The sequence below is a fragment of the Carassius auratus genome, chromosome 2 (assembly GCF_003368295.1).
Source record: "Carassius auratus strain Wakin chromosome 2, ASM336829v1, whole genome shotgun sequence".
In the NCBI taxonomy this organism is placed as follows: Eukaryota; Metazoa; Chordata; class Actinopteri; order Cypriniformes; family Cyprinidae; genus Carassius; species Carassius auratus.
In genome coordinates, this window is record NC_039244.1 from 2052715 (window position 1) to 2075695 (window position 22981).

Here is a 22981-nt window from a genome sequence, read left to right on the forward strand (position 1 = left end):
ACTTTTTTTCTTTAATAGGACAGTAAATAAGTTTTTTTGCTGAAACTTAAATATATTTAAGTTTCAGAAACTAAAATGCAAGGCAATGGCTACTGTCACTTTAAGAGTTAAAAACACATATACAGGCAAAACAAGATTAATACCCGTCGCTCCTGGTCGATATATTAAGGTCTTATGAAGAGAATAGATCAGTCTGTGCAAGAAATTAAACATTGTTTACAACATTATTACCTGTAATCCACAGCCTTAGGCAAACGGTCCAGAGTAATATCCGGTTCACGAACGAATCATTCTTTTGAATCGGTTCTTTTCAGTGAACTAGTGAATCGAGCAGGACAGATCTACTCAATCAGGACTCACATTTTTAGACAGTCACTCCGAGCCGAAACAGCGGTGTATCTGATCCTGTGATGAATGAATTGATTCAGTGCTCCAGTTCATCAAGCAGTCACTGAACTGAGGAATCAGTTCAACTCGGACCGATGAGCCGCTGATATAAACATGCGTGAACCTAACACTTGAATAAAGATTTTTATGGTTTCTTAATGTTTCAGTATGAAGGTGATCTGATGGAGACTAGTTTATTCACTTTATATGCTAAAAACATCCATGTTTACTGATTATGTAAACAAACTAGTAAACTGAATCAGTTCATTGAAATGACTCGTCTGAAAGAATCAGTTCGCTAAAAAGAATCATATTTCCCTGTTTGCCCGAGGCTGTGGATTACAGGTAATAATGTTGTAGACAATGTTTCGTTTCTTGCACAGACTGATCGTTTCTCTTCATAAGACCTCAATATATCATCAGGAGCATCTGGTATTAATTATGTCTTTCCTGTAGATGTGTTTTTGACTCTTAAAGCGACAGTAGCCATTGCCTTGCATTCTATGAATCAGCAAGAAGAAAGAAAGTCAATCTTAGATGGCTAAAGTGTGAGTAAAATAACAGCAAATGTTCATTTTTGGGTGGTTTATTTGAACCATTCATCAGTGTTTATTATTGTAAGGAGAAACAACATCATTTATCATAATGGGATTATTTGCTTTTCTTTTTCAGCTCTCATTTTAAAACCACCTTCATATAGAGACACTTTATAATCAATTTCTTATGGATGAAATCATTTCATAAGAACGTCAAATTAAAGTCAAACTGGTTGCAAGTACTTTTTCATGTTGACTTTAAAGAAGTTTACAGAATATTATATGTATAAAAAAATATGACCAGCACTGAAAACAAGAAATATGTAAATGCAAAATTAAAGAGAGAGATTAAAAAAAAAAAGGAGTGGTGATTATTATTTTATAAATTAATTTTGTGCAAAATACAGTTTTATATTATTAATTTAACATGATATATTTAATATTAAATATATACTATAATTACAATATATTGTATAATAATATTTTATTTGCTCGGCATTAAAAATAACGTTAACTTTATAAATTGTCATGGCTTAAGTGGGTAATAACCTACATATGTAAATTGTTTATATTATATTTAAATATTAAAAATAAATTGTTATAAATAATTTTATAAAGACTGCACTCACTAAGAGCAGCCACAATATTAAATATAATAGTCATAATATTAAAACATTTAAAATATTATGAGTTATATCATACATACAAAATATTTTTTATTATTATTTTGATATAATATTAATATTTAATTTGCTTGGCATAACTACTAACTTTCATTATATACATTTTCATGGCTTTGATGGAGAATTTATATTATTTATATATACAGTAATTGATATATTCATATTACATACAGAGACACTCTAGAGAGATGATTAAAGATTATACAAAAAAAATTGTTAAATCATTTTATAAAGACCTCACTCATATATACACATAAATATTTAATATTAACATATTATAATATATTATTACATATTCGCTCAGCCTAACAAGTAACTTTCAATTTGTAAATGACCATGACTTTAATGGATAACTTAAATATGTAAATGCAAAATAAAAGGCAGAGAAACACAGAGATAGAAGCTTAAAAAGGAAAGGAAGTTAGAGAAGCGATTATTCCAGAGAGAGAGGAAAACACAGTTTGAGATTAACAGAGAATGAGTGTGTCACGCACACACACACACACACACACACACACACACACACACTGACACATTCTGTGTCTCATGCTAAAATCCTCACGGCACCAAAACATTTTCAAACACACTGTCTCTGCGTCCAAACCAGCCGGACGAGAGCTAAAGTGTGTGAGTTTTGGACAGGAATATCAGTTTAATAGAGCTTCACCTGAGAGCTTTAAAGCCTTGATGATGAAGAAGAGAGAGACTGTGACACTCAGAGACAGACGTGACACACACACACACACACACACACACACACACACACACACATTACCTTCATAACTCAACTAGATCATCCAGACCTGCGCTCTGTGGAACATGTGACTCATATTTAGCCCCACACCACACAAAGTCACCAAAATTAGCTCATTTGAAATGAAAATGTGTTTACTGTGTTTATATGTGAGTGCTGCATGCATGCGTGTGTTTATAATATGCTGTATGGACAGTAAATACAGGGCGTCCACATCTTCTGTGCAATGTATTTCCATGACCTTTCCTAGACATTCAGTTGTTGGATGAAATAATAATATTCACAAATTATAACATTTTAATAATTATTTTATAGAGACTTCACTAAGAGAATGTTAAATATATTGTATTATGATATCATCTATTTGCTGAGGATAACTTAAATTTTTCTAAACTACCAAATTTCTATGATTTTAAGATTTGATAAAAAAAAAAAAAAAGAAAAAATATATATATATATATATATATATATATATATATATATATATATATATATATATATATATATATATATATATATATATATATATATATATATTATAAGTTAAAAAATATATATGATAATAACATGTTATTATATAAGTTAAAAACTAAAACTAAATAAAAACTGTTGTTTAATTTGTTTAAAAAAAATTAAATATATATAAAATTTATTTAGTTTTTTTTTCTTTAAAAATTGATGCCTAATTTTCATTTTAAAGAGACGGCACTCATCAAGCGCAGGTTTTATTATTATACAATATTATATTAATTTGCTTTATTATTTTAAATGATGAGCATAACTGGTAATTATCACTATACATATTTCCATTGCTTTAAGATTGTATCTATTGTATTTAGCAGTGTTGTTCTTCTTAACTAAAACTAAAACTATTAAAAACTTTTCATAAACTGAAATAAAGCTGAAATAAAATGTAATAGAATAGAAAAACTTAAACCAAAAGAAAGTAATACAAAAAAGACTATATTTAAAACTCAAACAAATAAATCTAAATAGAAAGATACAATATATATATATATATATATATATATATATATATATATATATATATATATATATATATATATATATATATATATATATATATATATATATATAAACATATATATACACAATATATTATAATAATAAATATAAAATCGTTTTTTAAATAGTCATAATAATAAAATGTATACATAATACCAGAATAACACTGTTATTCACTTTTCAAGCACAAGTGTTAAATTCCATGATTATTTTTGTGATTGTAGGAACCCTGTATGTAACACTTCATTAATTCAACATGAAAATATCTGAGAATTATCTGAAAGCCCCCAACACCTGAACACATCACAGCTTATAATCCATGACTAATGTGTGAACATCACTTTTGATAAAAGAGCGAATCCAGAAGACGAGTTTGTCTGTGTCAGTTTAACATCTCATACTTACAAAATAGATGTCCGTGGTGGATGCGACCTCTTCCTCCAGAGATTCCCGGCTCTGAGCCTCTGAGAGTCTGTCCACGTTGGGATGCTGTATTTTCGGGCTAGCGCCGAACGGTTCTGCTGCTTCAGGGACCCGCGCTGTTTCAAGGGTCCCGGTTCCTGTCAGAGGAGCGGTTTCCACGGGAACTGTTGTCTGGGTGTCACCAGGAAGTGTTGCCTGGGAGACGGTTTCCTGGGTAACGGATGCTGAAGCGGCTGTTTCCGGGACAAGGTCAGCAGTGTCTGGAGGAGGAACATCCATCACCGCGCTTAAACAAGAGAAGAGGGCAAAACATTACAAATGATTAAGACTCAACTCTTTTTATAATGGGGTGAAATGTAAAATAATCATTAGCTGATAATTCAATAAAAAATATATAATAAATTTGATAACAGTGATGAACATAAAATCATTATTAGTGATTGATTTATCACGAAACTCGTAATCTGTTTATTCAAAAAATTCAATTATAAATTATAATTTGTTGGCTAATTTTAGTTTTAGACCCTATGAAATAAATTATTTTAAAGAGACTGCAGGTTTTATAATATTTAATACTATACTAATAAGATATTAATATTCTGAGCATAACTAGTAATTTTCACATATATATATATATATATATATATATATATATATATATTAGGGGTGTAACGGTTCACAAAATTCACAGTTCGGTTCGATACGATACACTGATGTCACGGTTCGGTTCGGTTCGGTTCGATACGTTTTAGATACAGCAAAATGTAAAAACATCTCAACTTTTCAGAATGCCGCAAGCGCACCGCGGGTCATGTGACAAGAACCAACCAATCAGCTTCATCCTTTCCCGTAACAAGGTTGAGAGCTCAGCCAAGATGAAGGAACAGCTGATCATAGTTGTATATGGATTGCAATTTTGAAATAAATTTAGTAGCAGAGCTACTGCAAGCGATTTTTAGAGCTGCAAATCCATTTATCCTTCGCTGAAATTTCCGCGTCTCATGGAGAGAGCACGTCATTGTTGCTTAGCAAGACAGACGCCTCATGAGCGCTTCTGCCCGAGCGCATTGGAAAGGAGGAGAAAGACGTGCTTAGCGTTTTCCATGCGTTTTTAGGCACGATATGTGAACGGCCCCTAAGGCGCTCGCTCACTCAGCACGCGCTGAAGGCTCGTTACAAAATGTCTAATGCATTTAACAGACCAGAAATATAAGATCCTAAAATAACCAACAGGTCTGGTGTTTGGGTTGGATTCCCTGTAAGCTATAGTGTCTAAATGCTGCAGGGATAGTTTGCTGCGTGCATGTTTCTCCTTTTTTTCGTCTTTTCCCAGATAGTACTGACGCATATATCCCAGATATTCCCGCTGTTTTTTTTGTTTTTTTTTTGTAATCCCGCTGGTGTACCCTGTCATGTTGCAGATGCGACATACCGTTGTTTTTTTATCCACCACTCTCTTGCCATCACCATTATAGCTTAAAGGGAATCCAAAGTGCACCCAAACACCAGACCTGTTGGTTATTGGGGGATCTTCTCATTTCTAGTCTGTTAAACGCATTGGCTATTTTGCAACGAGCCTTCAGCGTGTACTGAGTGAGCGAGCGCCTGCTGAGTAGCCTAACATAAACATATAAGATGGTGTTTTTTTCTTCTTCGGGAGTGTCAGGGGCGTTGCCTGTTACGTTGTTTGGGTTATTGGGCTACCTTGTTGAACGCATATCATTATATTTCTTTCTCTCTCTTTTTTTTTTTTTTCAAATATAATTAATTACTCCAACGAACCGTTCGGTATACATAATGCGTACCGCGTACCGAACCGAAAGCGTCGTACCGAACGGTTCAATACGAATACGCGTATCGTTACACCCCTAATATACATATATATACACACACACACACACACACACATATATATATTCATTTATTTATTCCCATCACAATAATATTTTATCCATTTTATTCACTTGTCATTGATATTTACAACAATTAAAATGTTCTTTGTTACCTGAAATAAAATTTAATTGAAATATTAAAATATTTTCAATATTTAACAGTTAAAAAACGCGAACATAAATTTGAAAATTAGAAATGGTTTTTATCCTGCATGAACTGAAAAGATATCTCAATCAAAACCATTCTCTTGTTTCTCTCAATCAAATAACTAAAATAAAATGATGAAAATATCAAGAGACTGTGTATGTTAATGGTAGTGAAAAATGGAGGTAATTTTTGCAAGTACTGCGTCAGAGTGACGTCTAGCTCCTCCTCCTCCTCTTCTTCTTCTCTCTCTCTCTTCACCTCCACCTGCACAGTGATGGTCTGCTGCTCTTCCTCATGCACATCCACCACTTCATGCATCCTGCACAACAAGCACATGCAACCCCAAAAACACACTAAACTCATTAAACACGGATTTCTCTCACTGCAAAAATTTTTGTCTTGTTTTCCACTACAAATATCTAAACATTCTTAAATTAAACACATTTACATGAGAAGATACAGTTTAATATGGTTTGTAAAGAATGAAGCTCACCTTCCCTCAGCGTCTTTTAGAGACAACGTGTGTCTTCTGTGAATACAAAAGAGAACACAAGTATATTCACAGATATTCTGATGCATGTGTTTAGAGCATTATTGAAGTATTTTAATGCATTATTTATTCTCTGTAATGCATTGCATGATCTTATTAATAATTATAACCAAGGTTATAATGTACATTATGAATGCATTCTATATAAAGGCTTTAAGTGATACTGTTGTATCTTCTCTTTTCGAGACTCTTGGGATGCTGACCTGTAGCGCGGGTGCTCTGTGGTGTCTGACGGAGAGCGCTCTGGGATAGATATGGAGGTGTTTGAGGACAGGGTTGTGGCCACAGAAGTCGTGGTCGCTTCCTCGAAAGACGGAGGAGTGCAAGACTGCAGACCTGGGAGAAAAAATAAGCAAAAACTGTTCGTTTTTTTTGTTCTCGGCAGAAGAAAAGAACAAGTGGAAGGTGAGTAATTGATGATAGAATGTTCGTTTTTGGGTGTACTGTCCCTTTAAGTCAACATTCCGTTTGATCAGTTATACGGGAATGTTACTTTTAAATGTTTGAATGATACTTTTTCAATGTTAGATGTGCTTTTAAATGAACATTCTGAAACTACTCTAGCAGTAACACTTTAAAAAAGTTCCATGAATAATGCATGCTGTATATAATGTTTTTAAATGTGCTAAAAGTTTGCGAACATTATTAAAGACCAGACAAGATTGAATAAACATTCTATTAATGTTACTGGAAGAACAGATTAGAGAAATTTTAGCATGACGTTCTGAGTATATTCACTGTTAGCTGGGCTGCATACATTGAAAATTTTTACTTTTTAATTGTATATTATATTATGTATAAAAATTTCAAAACTTTTTGGAAAAGGATTTTTAAGAATGCTATGTTGTTGTCAAAAGATTTTACTATGTTACATATATAATTCAGGAAAGTCGTGTCCTGTAATCATATCAAAACGTTTTTAACTTCAGATTTTCAGATCAAATTAGAAATAACAATCAAATGCATTGCATTATGGGATTCATTCTACTCTAATGGCCAAAACATTGCTAAATGGTTTCACATGGCCAAAAGCTTTTCATGGCAAATCAATGAACAAACAACAATAAAAACAACAGCAATTGTTTGTTTGAGGCATTATCTTACCATTATTATCTTTTTAATTGCCTGACATAAATTTCATTGCACTCAGAACAGCAAGATATAATCTCTGAATTCAGAGAAAAAGAATGGCTTCGATGGAAGCCAGTTTCCGCCACTGCATAAAAAAAAAAATGTAAAAAAGGTAATTGCGACTTTTTGTTAGTGTGAAGTGTGAGGTATCAACTTGCAATACTGACAACATATCAGTCTTTTTTTCCTCCTCAAAATTGGAATTTATAAATTGCGAGAAAAAACTGAATTGTGAGAAAAAAGTCAAAATTGCGAGAAAAAAATGAATTGTGAGAAAAAAGTCAGAATTTCGAGAAAAAAACGAATTGCAAGAAAAAAAGTCAGAATTGTGAGAAAAAACTGAATTGTGAGAAAAAATTTAATTGTGAGAAAAAAAGTCAGAATTTCGAGAAAAAAACTGAATTGCGAGAAAAAAGTCAGAATTTCGAGAAAAAACTCAATTGCGAGAAAAAAAAGTCAGAATTGTGAGAAAAAATTTCATTGTGAGAAAAAAAGTCAGAATTTCGAGAAAAAAACTGAATTTCGAGAAAAAAACTGAATTTCGAGAAAAAAGTCAGAATTTCAAGAAAAAAACTCAATTGCAAGAAAAAAAGTCAGAATTGTGAGAAAAAAAGTCAGAATTTCGAGAAAAAAGTCAGATTTGCAAAGAAAAAGTCTGAACTGTGATAAAAAAAAGTCAGAATTGTGATAAGAAAGTCAGAATTGCAAAATACAAACTGACATTTGCGATAAAAATCTGAATCAGAGTTTAAATCTGGCTATTTGGACTTTATAATTCTCAATTGTGAGTTTATATTTCATAATTTTGTGAAAAAAAGTCAGAATTGTGAGATTAAAAAGTTGCGATAACCTTTTTTTATTTTTTATTCAGAGGCGGAAACGGGCTTCCTTGCAAACCAGTACCGATCAAAAGCATGCACATGAAAAAGAAAGGAGAAAGTGAGCAAATCACCATCGTTTTCCAGCACGGGGAAACTGCGTGCTCCTCTCAGATCATAGATGTTCTCGTCCCTCTCTGAGGTAAGATGACTGGACGACCACGCTGCTCCGGGACCGCTGAATTTGGGCACCGTCAGCGCCACACGGCCCTTCTTAGCAGGAGAAGCCTTCAGCGCTGGAGAGAGCAGAAGAACAGGATCAGATGGGCAGGTAACAGGAAGTGTCTCCTCTTCATCACTACCACACTTCTGTTGGTCACTCACAGCTGCTTTTCCTGAACACAGTGTTGCTCATGAACTGGAAGAAGCGGTCAGCGTAGAAGTTCGGCCGGTGGACGGAAACAGTGTCCTGAGAGACAAATATGTTATAAGTGTATAAATGTGCCTAGTAAGAAACAAATCCAGCGTGTCTTACAGGTAACATGTGGGAGTATTTGAGCAGAAAATGACCGACTGTAAATGAAGTAGAAAGAAACAGAAGTTGGAGAGGGAATGGAAAGAGACGTTCTCTCAGACTTAAACTCACACTATCTACAGTGAAACCAAACACAAGCGATCCTTATCAAAGTCTGTCCGCCGTCTCAGTGAATCTCCACTACACACACACACACACACACACACAGACACCTCGTGCATTAATAAAGAAGGAGGCCACAGGGTGAAATGACCCTATTGGGGCATCAGGATAAAAAAAGAAAAAAAGAAAAATTAAATAATAAAAAAAAAAAAAAAAAAAAACGTTTGAACTGAATCACTAAAAATAAATAAATAAATAAATAAATGTCCTGATTTATCTAATTAAGAGTCTTAAAAGGACAGTTTTATTATTATTTTTAATGAATATATAGCTTAATTATTTTTTATTAAATAAATAGTTTTTAATAACAGCTGTAAGGTACAAGCACATATGTGATATAAAACAAAACAAAATATTGCCACCATTTTGGCAATAAAAAAATATAATAAAATGAATTGAAATAAAATAAATAGCCTGGTTTACCTAATTAAGAATCTTCAAAGGTAGACAGTTTTTATTATATAAATAAATTGCACATTTTATTTATAGTTATTTATCGTTTAATAACAATCTACAGGGCACTTGCACTACAAAACATTATTTTCACATTTTTATTATGTTAAAACAAACATTGTCTATAAATAATTTCCATGTACTTCCAATACTACATTTAGCTCTTTAATATGATATAACATAACCTTTTAAGATCTAACCCCAGATAAATACACAGTTAAATGTAACATTTAATTTAAATGTTAAATCTAACTCTAAAGCAGGTTTGAGGTTTGTTTATAAGTTCTGAGATGGCAGGCAGGAGGATTGTGACGCTTTATGATGGTGAAGATGAAGATGTGTTTCTCACCCCGTCATGCACCAGAGCCTTCCATGTGTGTTCCAGCTTCTTTATGAGTCTGCAGAAAAACACCAACATCAGCTTCACTTCACAGTGTCCTGATGGAGAGCTTTGGGTTTATTTTTGTGACTTAATGCAGTCTTCTAAAAAACGTTACATAAGAGCATAAATCATAAAGCCCCTAAAGAAGAAGATTCTTCACAGCCTCACAGCTGTATGAGACTCACTAACAAAGGTCAACAAAATAATACAAAAAATAAATAAAAATAATAAAAATAAAATAACAATTAATAAAATGTAATTAAATAAATTATATATTTTTTTAAATCACAATTGCTTTTAAATTTTAAAATAATAATAATAATAATTTTATTTTTTCATTTTTTTTAATACTCAAATATTTCTATTTTGCAGTGACATATTACAATAGTAATATTTCTTTTTTATCTATTTAATTGTAGAAATTAACAAATAAAATACTGTATAATTGAGCAAAATAAATATACAGAAAAAGAACAAAAAAATACATTAATTACATTAATAATTAAATGATATTCTTAATTCAGAGTCTTATATGGAATAGAAATGTGAATATGCAATATTAAAACTATTTTAAAAAATGCCAATTTCGCTTAAAAACTAATTTAGATTTTGCCGCTTAACCAATATATTAATAAATGGTCAGATTAAGATAATTAAGAGTCTTAAAAGGTAAAAAGTTTCAATGTACAGCTCAATAATTTTTAAAAAATTTAATAATTTCATTTTCATGGCACAAAACACCATTTGTAACACAAAACACATTTCAAAATTTTGCCAATAAATAAATACATAAATCAAATAAAAATAAATATACAACCATACTTACTTAATTCAGAGACTCGCACGCTAGCCAGTTATTTTATATTTTAAATTATACTTTGTAGATATAGATATATATATAACCATTAAATCAATCTCCTAAATTGGAAATAATATCTAAAATAAATGATGAATGAATATATGAATAAAATGATTTGATTTGATTATCATAAGTGTTTGACCTGTAGGACTGCAGGATGTCTATGATGCCGATGAAGAGCAGGAGTCTCTCTCCTTTCCCGTTGACAGCAGGAATGCCTCCCATCCTGGAGAGAGAGAGAGAGACAGCAGAGAATCAGTGTGTGCTGCTGCGTCCCATCACACTCTGGATGTTAAATCAGAGACACACACGTGTCTTCGGTGTCGATGGAGTCTCCACACGCCGCTCCTCCCTGAATGGACTCCATGGCGGTGGAGTAAAGCGCTCTCTGTGCGGCCGGTCTCTTCTCATCGCTGCTGCTCTGAGATCCCTCCATCTGCTGCTCGCGCTCCGCCTGATCCAGATTATGAACCCCTAACAGCAGACTGTAGTCCATGATCTTAAAACTCTCTAACACCTGCACACACACACACACACACACACACACAGCAAGCATCCCGTTTATATCTGCACAAACCCCACAAGGGCTGCATGATCAATCCAAATAAAATATTTAAAAAATATTCAATTATTATGATTGCTTTATTTATTATTTTTATTTATCAGCAATAATAATGAGAATAATTGTATACTTTTAATTTAGTAGCAATTATAATAATAATAATAAATTTTTTTTCATATAAAATATCAATATAAAATTTTGGACAAATTATGTAGCTCTACACACAAAATTAAAAAATAAATATATCAATAATAACAACAGCAATAATAATAAAAAATAAGTTAATTATAGTAAAAATATTATGTTATTTTTCTTAAATACTCTTTTTTTTCTATTTTGCAGTGAAATATTACAATAGCAATATATCTTTTTTTATTTAGCCAGTTTCATATCAATAATATTAATAATAATTATTATTATATATATTATTTTACAGTCATATAGCTATATAATCACATCATTCTGGCCAAAAAAAAAGCAAAAAAAAAAAAAAAAAAAAACTTGAAATAATTTTATTATTATTATTTTTATTTGTATTATTAGTATTATAGTATAATTACAATATTTTGGTCAAATTGTATAGCCATAAAAAAAAAAACCCTGAGGTTTTGGTTTTTAATAACATTTTAAAACACAATTTTGATCAGAAAAATCCCAATTCGATTTCTTTCCCCAGATGGTGCATCTCTAACCCGAAGCGGCCCACACTCACCAGACAGTCTCTCTGGAGCGTCTTCACCAGCGCGTTATACGTGTCCACGTCCAGCAGGAGTCCGTCCTGAACGTCCTGCATGAAGTCCAGGTCTTTAAAGGTGGGCTTGGACTTCTCGCGCTCTTTCTTGGACGCGCGGCGCTTGTACGTGGAGCCCTTCAGGTCGAACTTGAGATGCATGCGAACGATGCGCGGCAGGATGTTATTCATCACCACGATACGGATGTTCTTCCCTCCGGACTGAACGCAGTACAAACCGAAGAACTTGGGCAGCAGTGTTCGGGGATTCTGGTTCAGGTTCTGAGAGACCAACAGCACACATCAGTGATCAAACCTGTCTGTCTGTGCAGAAGAGCGCTCAAATAATGTTGGAAATCAATGCTACCTGATCATTTTCTAGTTTAGTGCTCAAAAATCCAATTATTATCGATGGATCCAAAAATATGTACATGCATATTTTTTGTTTTTAAACTGTTGTAGGTTGCATATACTACTACTATTATAATAATTAATGATTATTATGATGCGTGTGGGACACAAAGATCATAAACCGGCTTAATTTTCACACAATGAAAATGTATAAATAGTAACCACCATTGCAAATAGCAAATACATCAAAATTGTATAATATTATGAATTAAAATAACTTTAAAATAATATTATATTATTATTTTTTAATTATATTTAATATTTTCATTTCTACAGACTGTGAATATATATACTGTACAGTATTTTTTTCCAAATGTTATGTTATGTTTGTGCTTTTGGGAAGTTAATCTTTATTATTTAGCATTTTTAAAGCTCTTTTTGAGCACAAATTAGTGGCATTTAAAAATTATTTATGTCAATCTTTAAAGCAACTGAATTAATTGAAATATATATGGATTAACAGTATTAGTTTTAAGTTTTTAGCATTTCCATTGTTATATTTTAGTATTTATTTGTTCATCTATATTTTTTATATTTTGCAAAATGTTTTTTTTACCTAGAGCCTTAAAAAAAACATTTTCATTCCTTGAAATTAAAGAAAAATAAAATACAAAAATAAAAATTATTTCAGCAAAATAAGATAAATAACTATAAAATAAATAAACTACAACTAAAAACTTAAAGACTTATATAAACTTAAATAAAAAATTAAAATAAAATAAATAATACAATTAAAAACTATAATATTATATTATACAACAATAACATTGTTTAACAATTGTAAAAATGTCACTTTTTTATTATTATTTTATGCAAAAAAAAAAAAAAATTGGGATAAACAAAATTTGTGTCTTGACCACAGACACTGTATGTGTTTTAATGCACCAATGCATGCTTTTAAACTTCATTACTACACTTACTTACAACTGCTTCACATCACATTCATTTTTAAACAATTTAAACATTAAAAAAAGGGTTGGTGTAAAATGCTAATTTTAAGATGCATACTTTGAAAATCAACCAGAAATATTTAATCATCCAGCAACACATTTTTAGACTGTAATCATGCATACTGTGTAGAATGGACAGTGTGCAGACTGTGATGAAGCGGATGGCTCACCATGTAGTATCCTGGAAGCAGCTTCTGCAGGAATTCAGCCTCTTTGTGCATCACGGTCTTCAGGATGAACTCATCGTCTCGAGTGACGTAGAAGATGGAGCCGCTGGCACCGGGGTTGGAGAGCTCGATCAAGGGCTCATTACAGAGAGAATACTGCAGCAATCACACAGACACACAGTGACGTCAGAGAGATGCTGCATTTATTCTGATTAATGCATCGAGGACACACAGAGTCAGACGTGAGTCTGGTTTTTGGAGTTTTTATTCACATGAATCACCATCCACATTTATTGCGTGACCCGCAGGAGAAAGTCACGTCAAAAAGTTGGTGTAGAAATTATTTCCACTTTACTAGTTAATTCCACAAACAATTACAAAGAAACTGCAAGAGACACTGAATGAAACAATCTTCTTGTAAAACATAGTTTTTTACAACTCTGAAAAAATTTTGTTTACGTGTATAGGTTTGGAACAATGTTGTTTTTTATAGCATATTTTTATATATATATTCTTTTTTAGTATTAATGTTAAAGTTTTATGTTTTTTTAATAACTCTAAATAATTTTTACCACCTGAAACAGAATTTCCTTCATTGTATTAACCATTTCTTTAAAAAAAAAGAAGCAACTTAAGAGTTGGGATCACACACACACACACGCACACACACACACACATCAGTGGGAATCTGTTGTTGTAAGTGCTTAAAAAGGAAAGTATTAGTGTGATTAGTGTGGTAATCACCATCTGTCTCAGGTAGTGTGTGTGTGTGTGTGTGTGGGGGCATATAAAGTGTCTAAGTGCTTCCACACACACACACACACATGCACACACACACCTAAAAGGTTTGAGGTTCACTTTAGCTCCAGATGCTGTCATATCATAATTACACATTAACCTTCCTGTTACGCTTTAAAACCATAAAACAAGATCTGTACACACAGACACAAACGTGACTGGACATGTAGAAAAACACGCAACATTCAAGTCCACATGAAACCAAATAAAACATGGATCTAGAGTGATAGACGTCTGATAAACACACAGACAGACATATACAGAGTCAGAAGTGTCAAAGTAGTAAAGAAAAACGGAATATCTCACTAAAAGTAATTTTAAAGCACAACCACCACAGAATCAGACTTTAGCTTAAAAAGATAAATACCGTATTTTTCGGACTATAAGTCGCACCTGAGTATAAGTCGCATCAGTCCAAAAATACGTCATGATGAGGAAAAAAACATACATAAGTCGCACTGGACTATAAGTCGCATTTATTTAGAACCAAGCACCAAGAGAAAACATTACCGTCTCCAGCCACGAGAGGGCGCTCTGTGTCTTCAGTGTATGCTACAGGAGAACTGAGCAGCATAGAGCGCCCTCTGGCGGCTGGAGACGGTAATGTTTTCTCTTGGTTCATTTCTATCGGTTCATGTCAAATTAATTTTGATAAATAAGTCGCACCTGACTATAAGTCGCAGGACCAGCCAAACTATGAAAAAAAGTGTGACTTATAGTCCAGAAAATACGGTAGTACAGATGTACAATCATAACAAGGAATAGTTTAATAGCTATGATACTGCTTTGAAATTATAGCTATGACAGGAAACACTGGCATCTAACAATGCCTTGGAAAAAACAGTTCATCTTATATAAAAATAATAATAATAATTCATATGCATAAACTCATATAGAAAATAAAAGAGTTATTGAATAAGCATGTGTCCTGCTCCCTTTCAATCAGTCACATTTGACGTTACGAATGGGGTCTCGCCCGAGAGCCCAATCACCTTCGACTGGTAACAAAATGAGCCAGTGGTACACAGTGTACCTTGGTCTGTTGGATTTCGAGCTCCACCCCGTTGTGTGGGTATATAACGAGCAGCGCAAGCAACTCGCATTCAAGCTGAGCACATGTCTTGCTGGTTTCACCGGAGTGTTTACAAGCGAGTCAGCTGTGTGTTTTCGCGACTTTTTAAAGATTTCATTCCACCCATGTGTTTCTGGGTACGGTCAATATATGGCTCCTCGTGACAGCCACGATCACTGTGTCTGGGCTTTCAGCACGCTGAGACTGCATTCGTGGATGACTCCTGTTCTCATTGCGGGGACATGACCATCTCAGAATTAAGATCAAGACTTGATTACCTTAAAAGGTATAGAGTCCCCTATTCCACACCCCATTGTAGCTCCTTTTCTTGTAGGAGGACTTCTTTGGGTGGTGACCAGGAAGTGACCAGTTCATGGAAGGCACCTTTAACTGCCCGAAACCGTTCTGGTGCTTCCTCATCCTTCACTACCCTCGATGGCGGAGCAGCCAAGGGGCGTTCTGTTCTGATGCAATTTTGTCCTCAGAGCACCTTCGTGGTGATCCCAAGCTTCCCCCCAAGGCCTGTAAGTTCTCATCCACGCTTGTGGCCAGGGCTTACAGAGCTGCGGGTCAGGCCGCTACTGCCCTTCACGCCATGACCACCCTTCAGATCTACCAGGCAAAGGTGCTTAAAGGGCTGCACGAGGGCATTGCTGACCCAGAGGATTTGCAGGAGGCGTGCACTGCTACCGACCTTGCTCTCCAGGCGACGAAGGTTACTTCGTGCCATTCACATCCCTGGCAGGCTCAATCCCAAGCTTTCATGTCAGCAGTCTCGCCCCAGGGAATGGAAACTCCACCCCCAGTCAGTTCAACTGATTTGGGAATGCTTCGAAGACGCTCAGGTAGACTTGTTTGCCTCTCCAGAAAATTCCTACTGCCAGACCAAGGGCACCCTTGGCACAGATGCTCTGTTGCACAGCTAACCGCTGGGCCTGCGCAAGTATGCATTTCCACCAGTGAGCCTTCTAGCACAGACGTTGTGCAAGAATGGGGAGGAAAAGAAACAGGTCCTCATGGTTCCCCCTTTTGGCCCAGCCAGACCTGGTTCCCCGAACTTGTACTCCTCTCGACAGCCCTTCCCAAGCCAATTCCTCTGAAGAAGGACTTCTTTCTTCTTTTTCAGAGATGGGGCACCCTCTGGCACCCGTGTCCCAATCTTTGGAACCTACATGTGTGGTTTCTGGATGAGTCACTGAAGGTTTAGGTACCTCGCCACCTCAGGTGGTAGCTACCATCACTTCGGCTAGAGCTTTGTTTACCAGACATGCCTATGCTTTGAAGTGGAAACTCTTCATCACTTGGTGTTCTTCATGTGGTGAAGGCACCTGGAGATCCCCAACGGATCAGTGCTTTCCTTTCTTCAGGGTTTCCCTTCAAACCCTTGTTCTCAGTACAGCAAAAAATGTTATCATTGAAAACTACACTCCTGGCTTTTCAGTTGATGAAGCGTGCCTGGAATTTGGGCCGGCCAACTCTCACGTTATCTTGAGACCCTGGCCTGGATGTGTGTCCAATGTTCCCACCACTCCTCTTAAAGATCAGGTGGTGAACTTGCAAGCTATGCCCCTCCGCTTCATAGTAGCATGTGTCTTTCCCTTGACAAGCACCTTCCCAGCTCTGTCGTTGAAACTTCCACCCTGCGGGCTGGGTACCTTTGAGTTCATGTGTATCACCTCTCAGTTGATACCTGCCTGTGTAAGTCCTCCTATGAGCAGGCAGCACTGCTAGCATATGTCTAGCTGGATTATGCTACCGAGTGCATTCTGTGTCAGGTATAGGCCCTCACTTGTGTCGGCCTTAAGACAGAGTACTATCGCTCAAACGGGTCACTGAAAGACAGCCAAGTGGCGTTTTGTAAGGAAGCATTGAACGTGAGAGACTGAAAGGGAATGTCTAGGTTACGTATGTAATCCTCGTTCCCTGAAGAAGGGAACGGAGACGTTACATCCCTTTGCCACATTGCTGTTCCGCTGAACGGCCGGTTCACTGGTCTCGGCTCCTTAGCGAAGACTTGAATGCGAGTTGCTTGCACTGCTCCTTATATACCCACACAACCGGGTGGAGCTCACGATGCAAGTCCCGCAGACCAAGGTACAGTGTGAACCATTGGCTCGTTTTGTTACCACTCCAAGGTGATTGGGCACTCGAGCGAGACCCCATTCATCAGTCTCTTTCTGACGTATCGTCTCCTTTCCCTCCTTCAGGGAACGAGGGTTAAATACGTAACCTAGACGTTCTGTGTCATAAACTCCTGAATCACTGGTGTCTCATATTTAAGCATGTGGCAGGCGGACGGATTTAGATGTAATTGTTATTTTTTTCCCCAGTAACTGTGATGGATTACAGTTACATTTGTTACACAATTACATGTAAATAGTTACAGCAGTTGGAATAACACAGTTATTAGTAAATGAGAGCCAGTGTTTGAACTGGCCAGTGTCTCACCAGATAGTCGTCCGGTCGAATCCCGAAGAGCTCTCTGAAGTAGCGGAACGCCACCGGAGCATACGTTTTAAACCTGAAGTCTGGATAGTGATGTGCCGGAGTCAGATTACTGCCTTCACTGAGAGAGAGAGAGAGAGAGAGACATAGAGAGAGAGAGAGAGAGAGAGAGAGAGAGAGAGAGAGAGACAGAGAGAGAGACGCACATCAAATCTGGATGATCTAACTGACTGATGATCAACATTGTAAGTATGTTGTAAGTATGTTCCAAGCTGCAAATCACAGAAATAAATTACATTTTAACAGATATTAAAACAAAAAACCAGTTTTTAAAATTGCAATAATATTTCTGTATATTTTCTGAATTACTAATCCAATAAATGCAACCACAGAATGAAGACTTACAAATCTTACTGATATATATATATCATTAAGATTTGTAAGTCTTCATTCTTCATTCTTCATATATATACATACAGTACAGACCAAAAGTTTGGAAACATTACTATTTTTAATGTTTTTGAAAGAAGTTTCTTCTGCTCATCAAGCCTGCATTTATTTGATCAAAAATACAGAAAAAAATTATATTGTGAAATATTATTACAATTTAAAATAATTGTTTTTAAATTTATTATACTTTAAATGATCATTTATTTCTGTGATGCAAAGCTGAATTTTTCGGATCATTATCACATGATCCTTTAGAAATCTTTCTAATATGATGATTCATTATCAAAGCTGGAAACAGTTCTGCTGCTTAATATTTTTCAGAACATGTGATACTTTTTTAGGATACTTAAAAAAAACTAAAAAAAAAAAGAAGCTATGTTTTTAAAATCTAAATATTTTGTAATAACAATATACACTACTGGTCAGTAATTTGGGGTCAGTAATTTTTTTTTTAAATCAATACTTTTATTCAGCAAGGATGTGTTAAATTGATAAAAAGTGATAGAAAAGAAAATATATTATTAGATTTTTTATTTTTATTTTGAATAAATGCAGCTCTTTTGAACCTTTTATTGATCAAATATATCAGACAGCAGAACTGTTTCCAACACTCATAATAAATCAGAATATTAGAATGATTTCTAAATGATCATGTGATCGACTGATGTTACATGTGACACTGAAGAATGGAGGAATGATGCTGAAAATTCAGCTTTGCATCACAGGAATAAATTTAAAAGTATATTCAAATAGAAAACTATTATTTTAAGTTGTAATAATATTTCACAATATTACAGTTTTTTCTGTATTTTGATCAAATAAATGCAGGCTTGATGAGCAGAAGAAACTTCTTTCAAAAACATTAAGAATAGTAATGTTTCCAAACTTTTGATCTGTACTGTATATACAAATATAAAATAGAACACATTCTGTGTTTGTTAGTGTAAGTGCTTGATTTTAATGAAGACCAATGCACTAGTTTAGCTTGTTTTAGTAAACAGCACCAGCTGAGGAAGTGAGACTATATGAACTGATGGATTTAATGATTTCTGGTGCTGCAGATATCTCACATACTGTACAGACCTGGGGAAGAAAATGCTCTCCACCACGTAGAAGTCTTGCATGAGGACGTCGCGCTCGGGTTTGGAGCTCAGGTTACCCACGGTGTAGCCGATCCCCAGCTGAATGGCTCCTTTCAGGGCAGACGAGGTCGTCTGTCGACACACAAGACACAAGAACACTTCTGACCCTCTGACAGCAGTTAAACACACCCTGCGTCCCTGACATACGATGACTGCATTACAGCATGAAGACAGATACAAAGCTCCAAACAGAAAACGTTTATAAAAATTTTATATATTTGGCAACACTTCATTTAAAGGATCAGTCCTCACTATGAATTAGTTGCTTAATAGCATGCATATTACATGCATATTGGCTGTTTATTAGTACTTAAAAATATTTTAATAAATATATATAATATTTTTTTTTTTTTAATTTTACAACATACAATTTAATAAATCAATAACATTCTCATATAAAATATATATAAAATGTATTTTATAATTAATAATATAATATAATAAATATATAAAAATATGAAACAGAATTCTTATGAATAAATTCATAAATATAAAAAAAAAAAATATATATATATATATATATATATATATATATATATATATATATATATATATATATATATATATATATATATATATAATTTTTTTCCTTCATAATAAACCAATTTATTGGCTAATATTTGATGTAAAAGCCTGATGTAAAAGATTAGGGTTAGGGTTAGGGTTAGGGTTAGGGTTAGGGTATTGTGATTGAAATTGACGAAAATGACGCACCTTCTTGTAGGTGGTTTCACCGGATGCATCGACCCGTCTGTGACCGATCTTCTTCTCAAGGCCAGAGCTGGAGTGATACGAGGAAGATGGCATCTGAGAAGCAGAAAAATCACAAACTCAGTTGCTTTTAATGTAGGATTGTGTCTTTTTTAAAGGAGAAACTATAAGACAAAAATGACAATTCAGTTACTGTAACCTAAAAAAATGGTTCTCCCCATTATAAAAATGTGCTAAAAATTTGCAGAAAATATGCTTGCTCTCAGACCATCTTAGATTAGGATGAGTTTGTTTCTTCATCAGATTTGTAGAAATGTAGCATTGCATTAGTGTCTAATCAATGGATGCTCTGCAGTGAATGGGTGCCGTCAGAATGAGCAATGCTACATTTCTACAAATCTGATGAAGAAACAACTGAGTAAATTTTCAGCAAATGAAATGAACTATTCCTTTAAATGTCAATTTCTGAAACCTCAGATCAATAACGTTCTCCAAACACTTGAACATTTAACTCTTCTCAAGACTGCATTAAATAACACTGGAGTTGTAAGACCAAAATTAATGATATACGGATAATAAATGATGCTTGACCTCGGTTATGCAGGTCTTCTTGAGAGCAGCGTCTGAAATGACAGAGCAAGAAAGAAACATTATGATAAATGCAGATTATTTGTAAAAAATGTCTTCGGTAATAAAAGAATAAAAGAAAAGCCTAATAAAAGTCTATATCTGTGAGAAAGTGCAAACATGAGCATGCAATCAATGCAACATACTACTTTGCAACAGTATGCATCACATGACCTCATTAAACTGCACATCTGATTCATTGAAATAAATATGGTCATTTAAAATGTGTATGCAATCTTTGTGTAAATACTGCATGTATACAGAAAACAGAAACACACACACACACTGCAAAACTATTATGAAGAGTATTTTAATCTGAACACACACTGGTTAATGTGTGAATAACATTTCAAGGACAAACAGCAGGAGTCTGCAGCTCTGTGCTGCCTCGCAGTCATTCACACTGCGTTTCTCTTGCACATGTTTCTGTGTCACTGAATTCAAGGGGAGGGGGCGGAGCTACAGAAAAGTAAACCTGTCAATCATTCCTCTGCACGTGCCGGCGCGGAATTAAGGCAAGAAAACAGAACGCAAATGAGACCTGACCTGCTTTACACCCGAGAGGAGCGAGACTATTCAATAACGGGGAATTAGAGCAGCAATGCAGCGCTGAAAAAAGTCATCATTTCATCCCGGGACACGGATGAATCTCATCAACACATGTCCAGGTCATATTTTTAAGCTCACAATCAAAAGAAATTAAATAAAAATATACATTTTCTATGAAGAAAAGTAAGCTTTTTTATTATTATGTTTGTGTATAAATTAAAAAGTATATTTTTGCATAAAATTAATGTTACAGTGTAATATATATATATATATATATATATATATATGTGTGTGTGTGTGTGTGTGTGTGTGTGTGTGTGTGTGTGTGTGTGTGTGTGTGTGATAAATATATTTGTCCTAAAATAAGCTTGATATAATTTTGTTTTCTATTTTTTCATGTATTTTCATTATATATAAATATATATATATTAATAAAAAAATTTGCACAATTAAAAAAAAAAATTGCACAAAGAAAATTAAGCTTATTTTAGGACCAATATATATGTTTAAAAATTCATACAACAATAAATGCGCTTAAATGTCATGAAAATAATGTTAGAGTGTAATATATATATATATATGAGTATGTGTGTGTGTGTGTGTGTGCTTAAATGACATGAAAGTACATATTTTTTCTCTACTTTCATGTATTTAATTAAAGGCATATTGAAATTACTAACATAAATTACTGCTAAGATGCATAAATACTTACTATTTAAATAACACATCATTACTTTTTCCAGGTAAATATATTTAATTGTCACAATGCAAACAATCTAAAAAAGGTTTTATTTTTTTTCAAGCAAAATATATGATCTTATTAAACTGGACATGTTCTTGACAGATTTTGTGAGATCAACAATATCCTCTGTAGAGCTTTAGGAGTGTTTGTGTGTGTGTGTGTGTGTGTGTGTGTGTGTGTGTTGGGAGCAGATGCAGTATTGTTGGCGGTCTCTCGTGGAGGCGCATGTGCTTGAGGAGCAGATAATGAGAGCCGAGGAAACGCATGACATGTGACTCTGCGAGAGACAGAAACAGCCAAACATGCTGAGAAACTCACTTCTGCCTCTCGCACACACTTCACAAACACGGACAAAACATCCTCGCCAGGAATTTACTGAGAGTGCTACTACACTTTCACACTTTACCAGAAAATGTGGAGTCTGAACTTCTGTTGAAGCGCAGGGTTTTATCTCCTGAAATATGACGTGAGTCGTCAAATCTAAATCCCAGAATGCAATGCAGACAGCAGATAACGGTTTTTGCCAAGAACAACAGCTTTAAAAAAGAGCTTAGGATTTATGAAAAGAGAAATGTCAGGCTTGTGTCTGACCTGAAGAGACCCGCGTATATATATATATTACATACTTAAAACCATAAAATCATAGTCAATTTATATCAGTCTCCTTCAAACAGTGTAAAAGTCTTAAGAATATTTCTGTAATTTTATTTTGTCTTAATGTGTCATTTTGAAGGGAATTATACAGAAACTTGTTTGTCCTTTAAATTAAATAATAATAAAATGGTAACAGCAAATTGTTTCTCAAAATTCTGAGATATAAACTCAGTTCTGAGGAACAAAATCTGAACTGGAAGATTCTAAGAATTCAGAGAAAAAAGTTAGAATT

At 34.3% G+C, this 22981-nt stretch overlaps 1 protein-coding gene across 5 annotated transcripts in view; it reads right to left on the reverse strand.

Moving 5' to 3' along the window:
• Nucleotides 1-22981, reverse strand: part of LOC113112011 (phosphatidylinositol 4-phosphate 5-kinase type-1 gamma-like) — a 40436-nt gene that overhangs the window by 4666 nt on the left and 12789 nt on the right. For all 5 annotated transcript variants that reach the window (XM_026277391.1, XM_026277363.1, XM_026277372.1 and 2 more), the window contains exons 2-16: nt 20769-20800; nt 20181-20273; nt 19408-19538; nt 17878-17995; nt 13563-13715; nt 12014-12313; nt 11051-11256; nt 10882-10965; nt 9848-9896; nt 8733-8817; nt 8483-8644; nt 6603-6735; nt 6343-6378; nt 6049-6168; nt 3792-4095 (exon numbers count right to left, since the gene is read on the reverse strand). In XM_026277391.1, the coding sequence (XP_026133176.1) occupies nt 3792-4095; nt 6049-6168; nt 6343-6378; nt 6603-6735; nt 8483-8644; nt 8733-8817; nt 9848-9896; nt 10882-10965; nt 11051-11256; nt 12014-12313; nt 13563-13715; nt 17878-17995; nt 19408-19538; nt 20181-20273; nt 20769-20800 (2006 nt within the window). The remainder of the gene's footprint in view (nt 1-3791; nt 4096-6048; nt 6169-6342; nt 6379-6602; nt 6736-8482; nt 8645-8732; nt 8818-9847; nt 9897-10881; nt 10966-11050; nt 11257-12013; nt 12314-13562; nt 13716-17877; nt 17996-19407; nt 19539-20180; nt 20274-20768; nt 20801-22981) is intronic.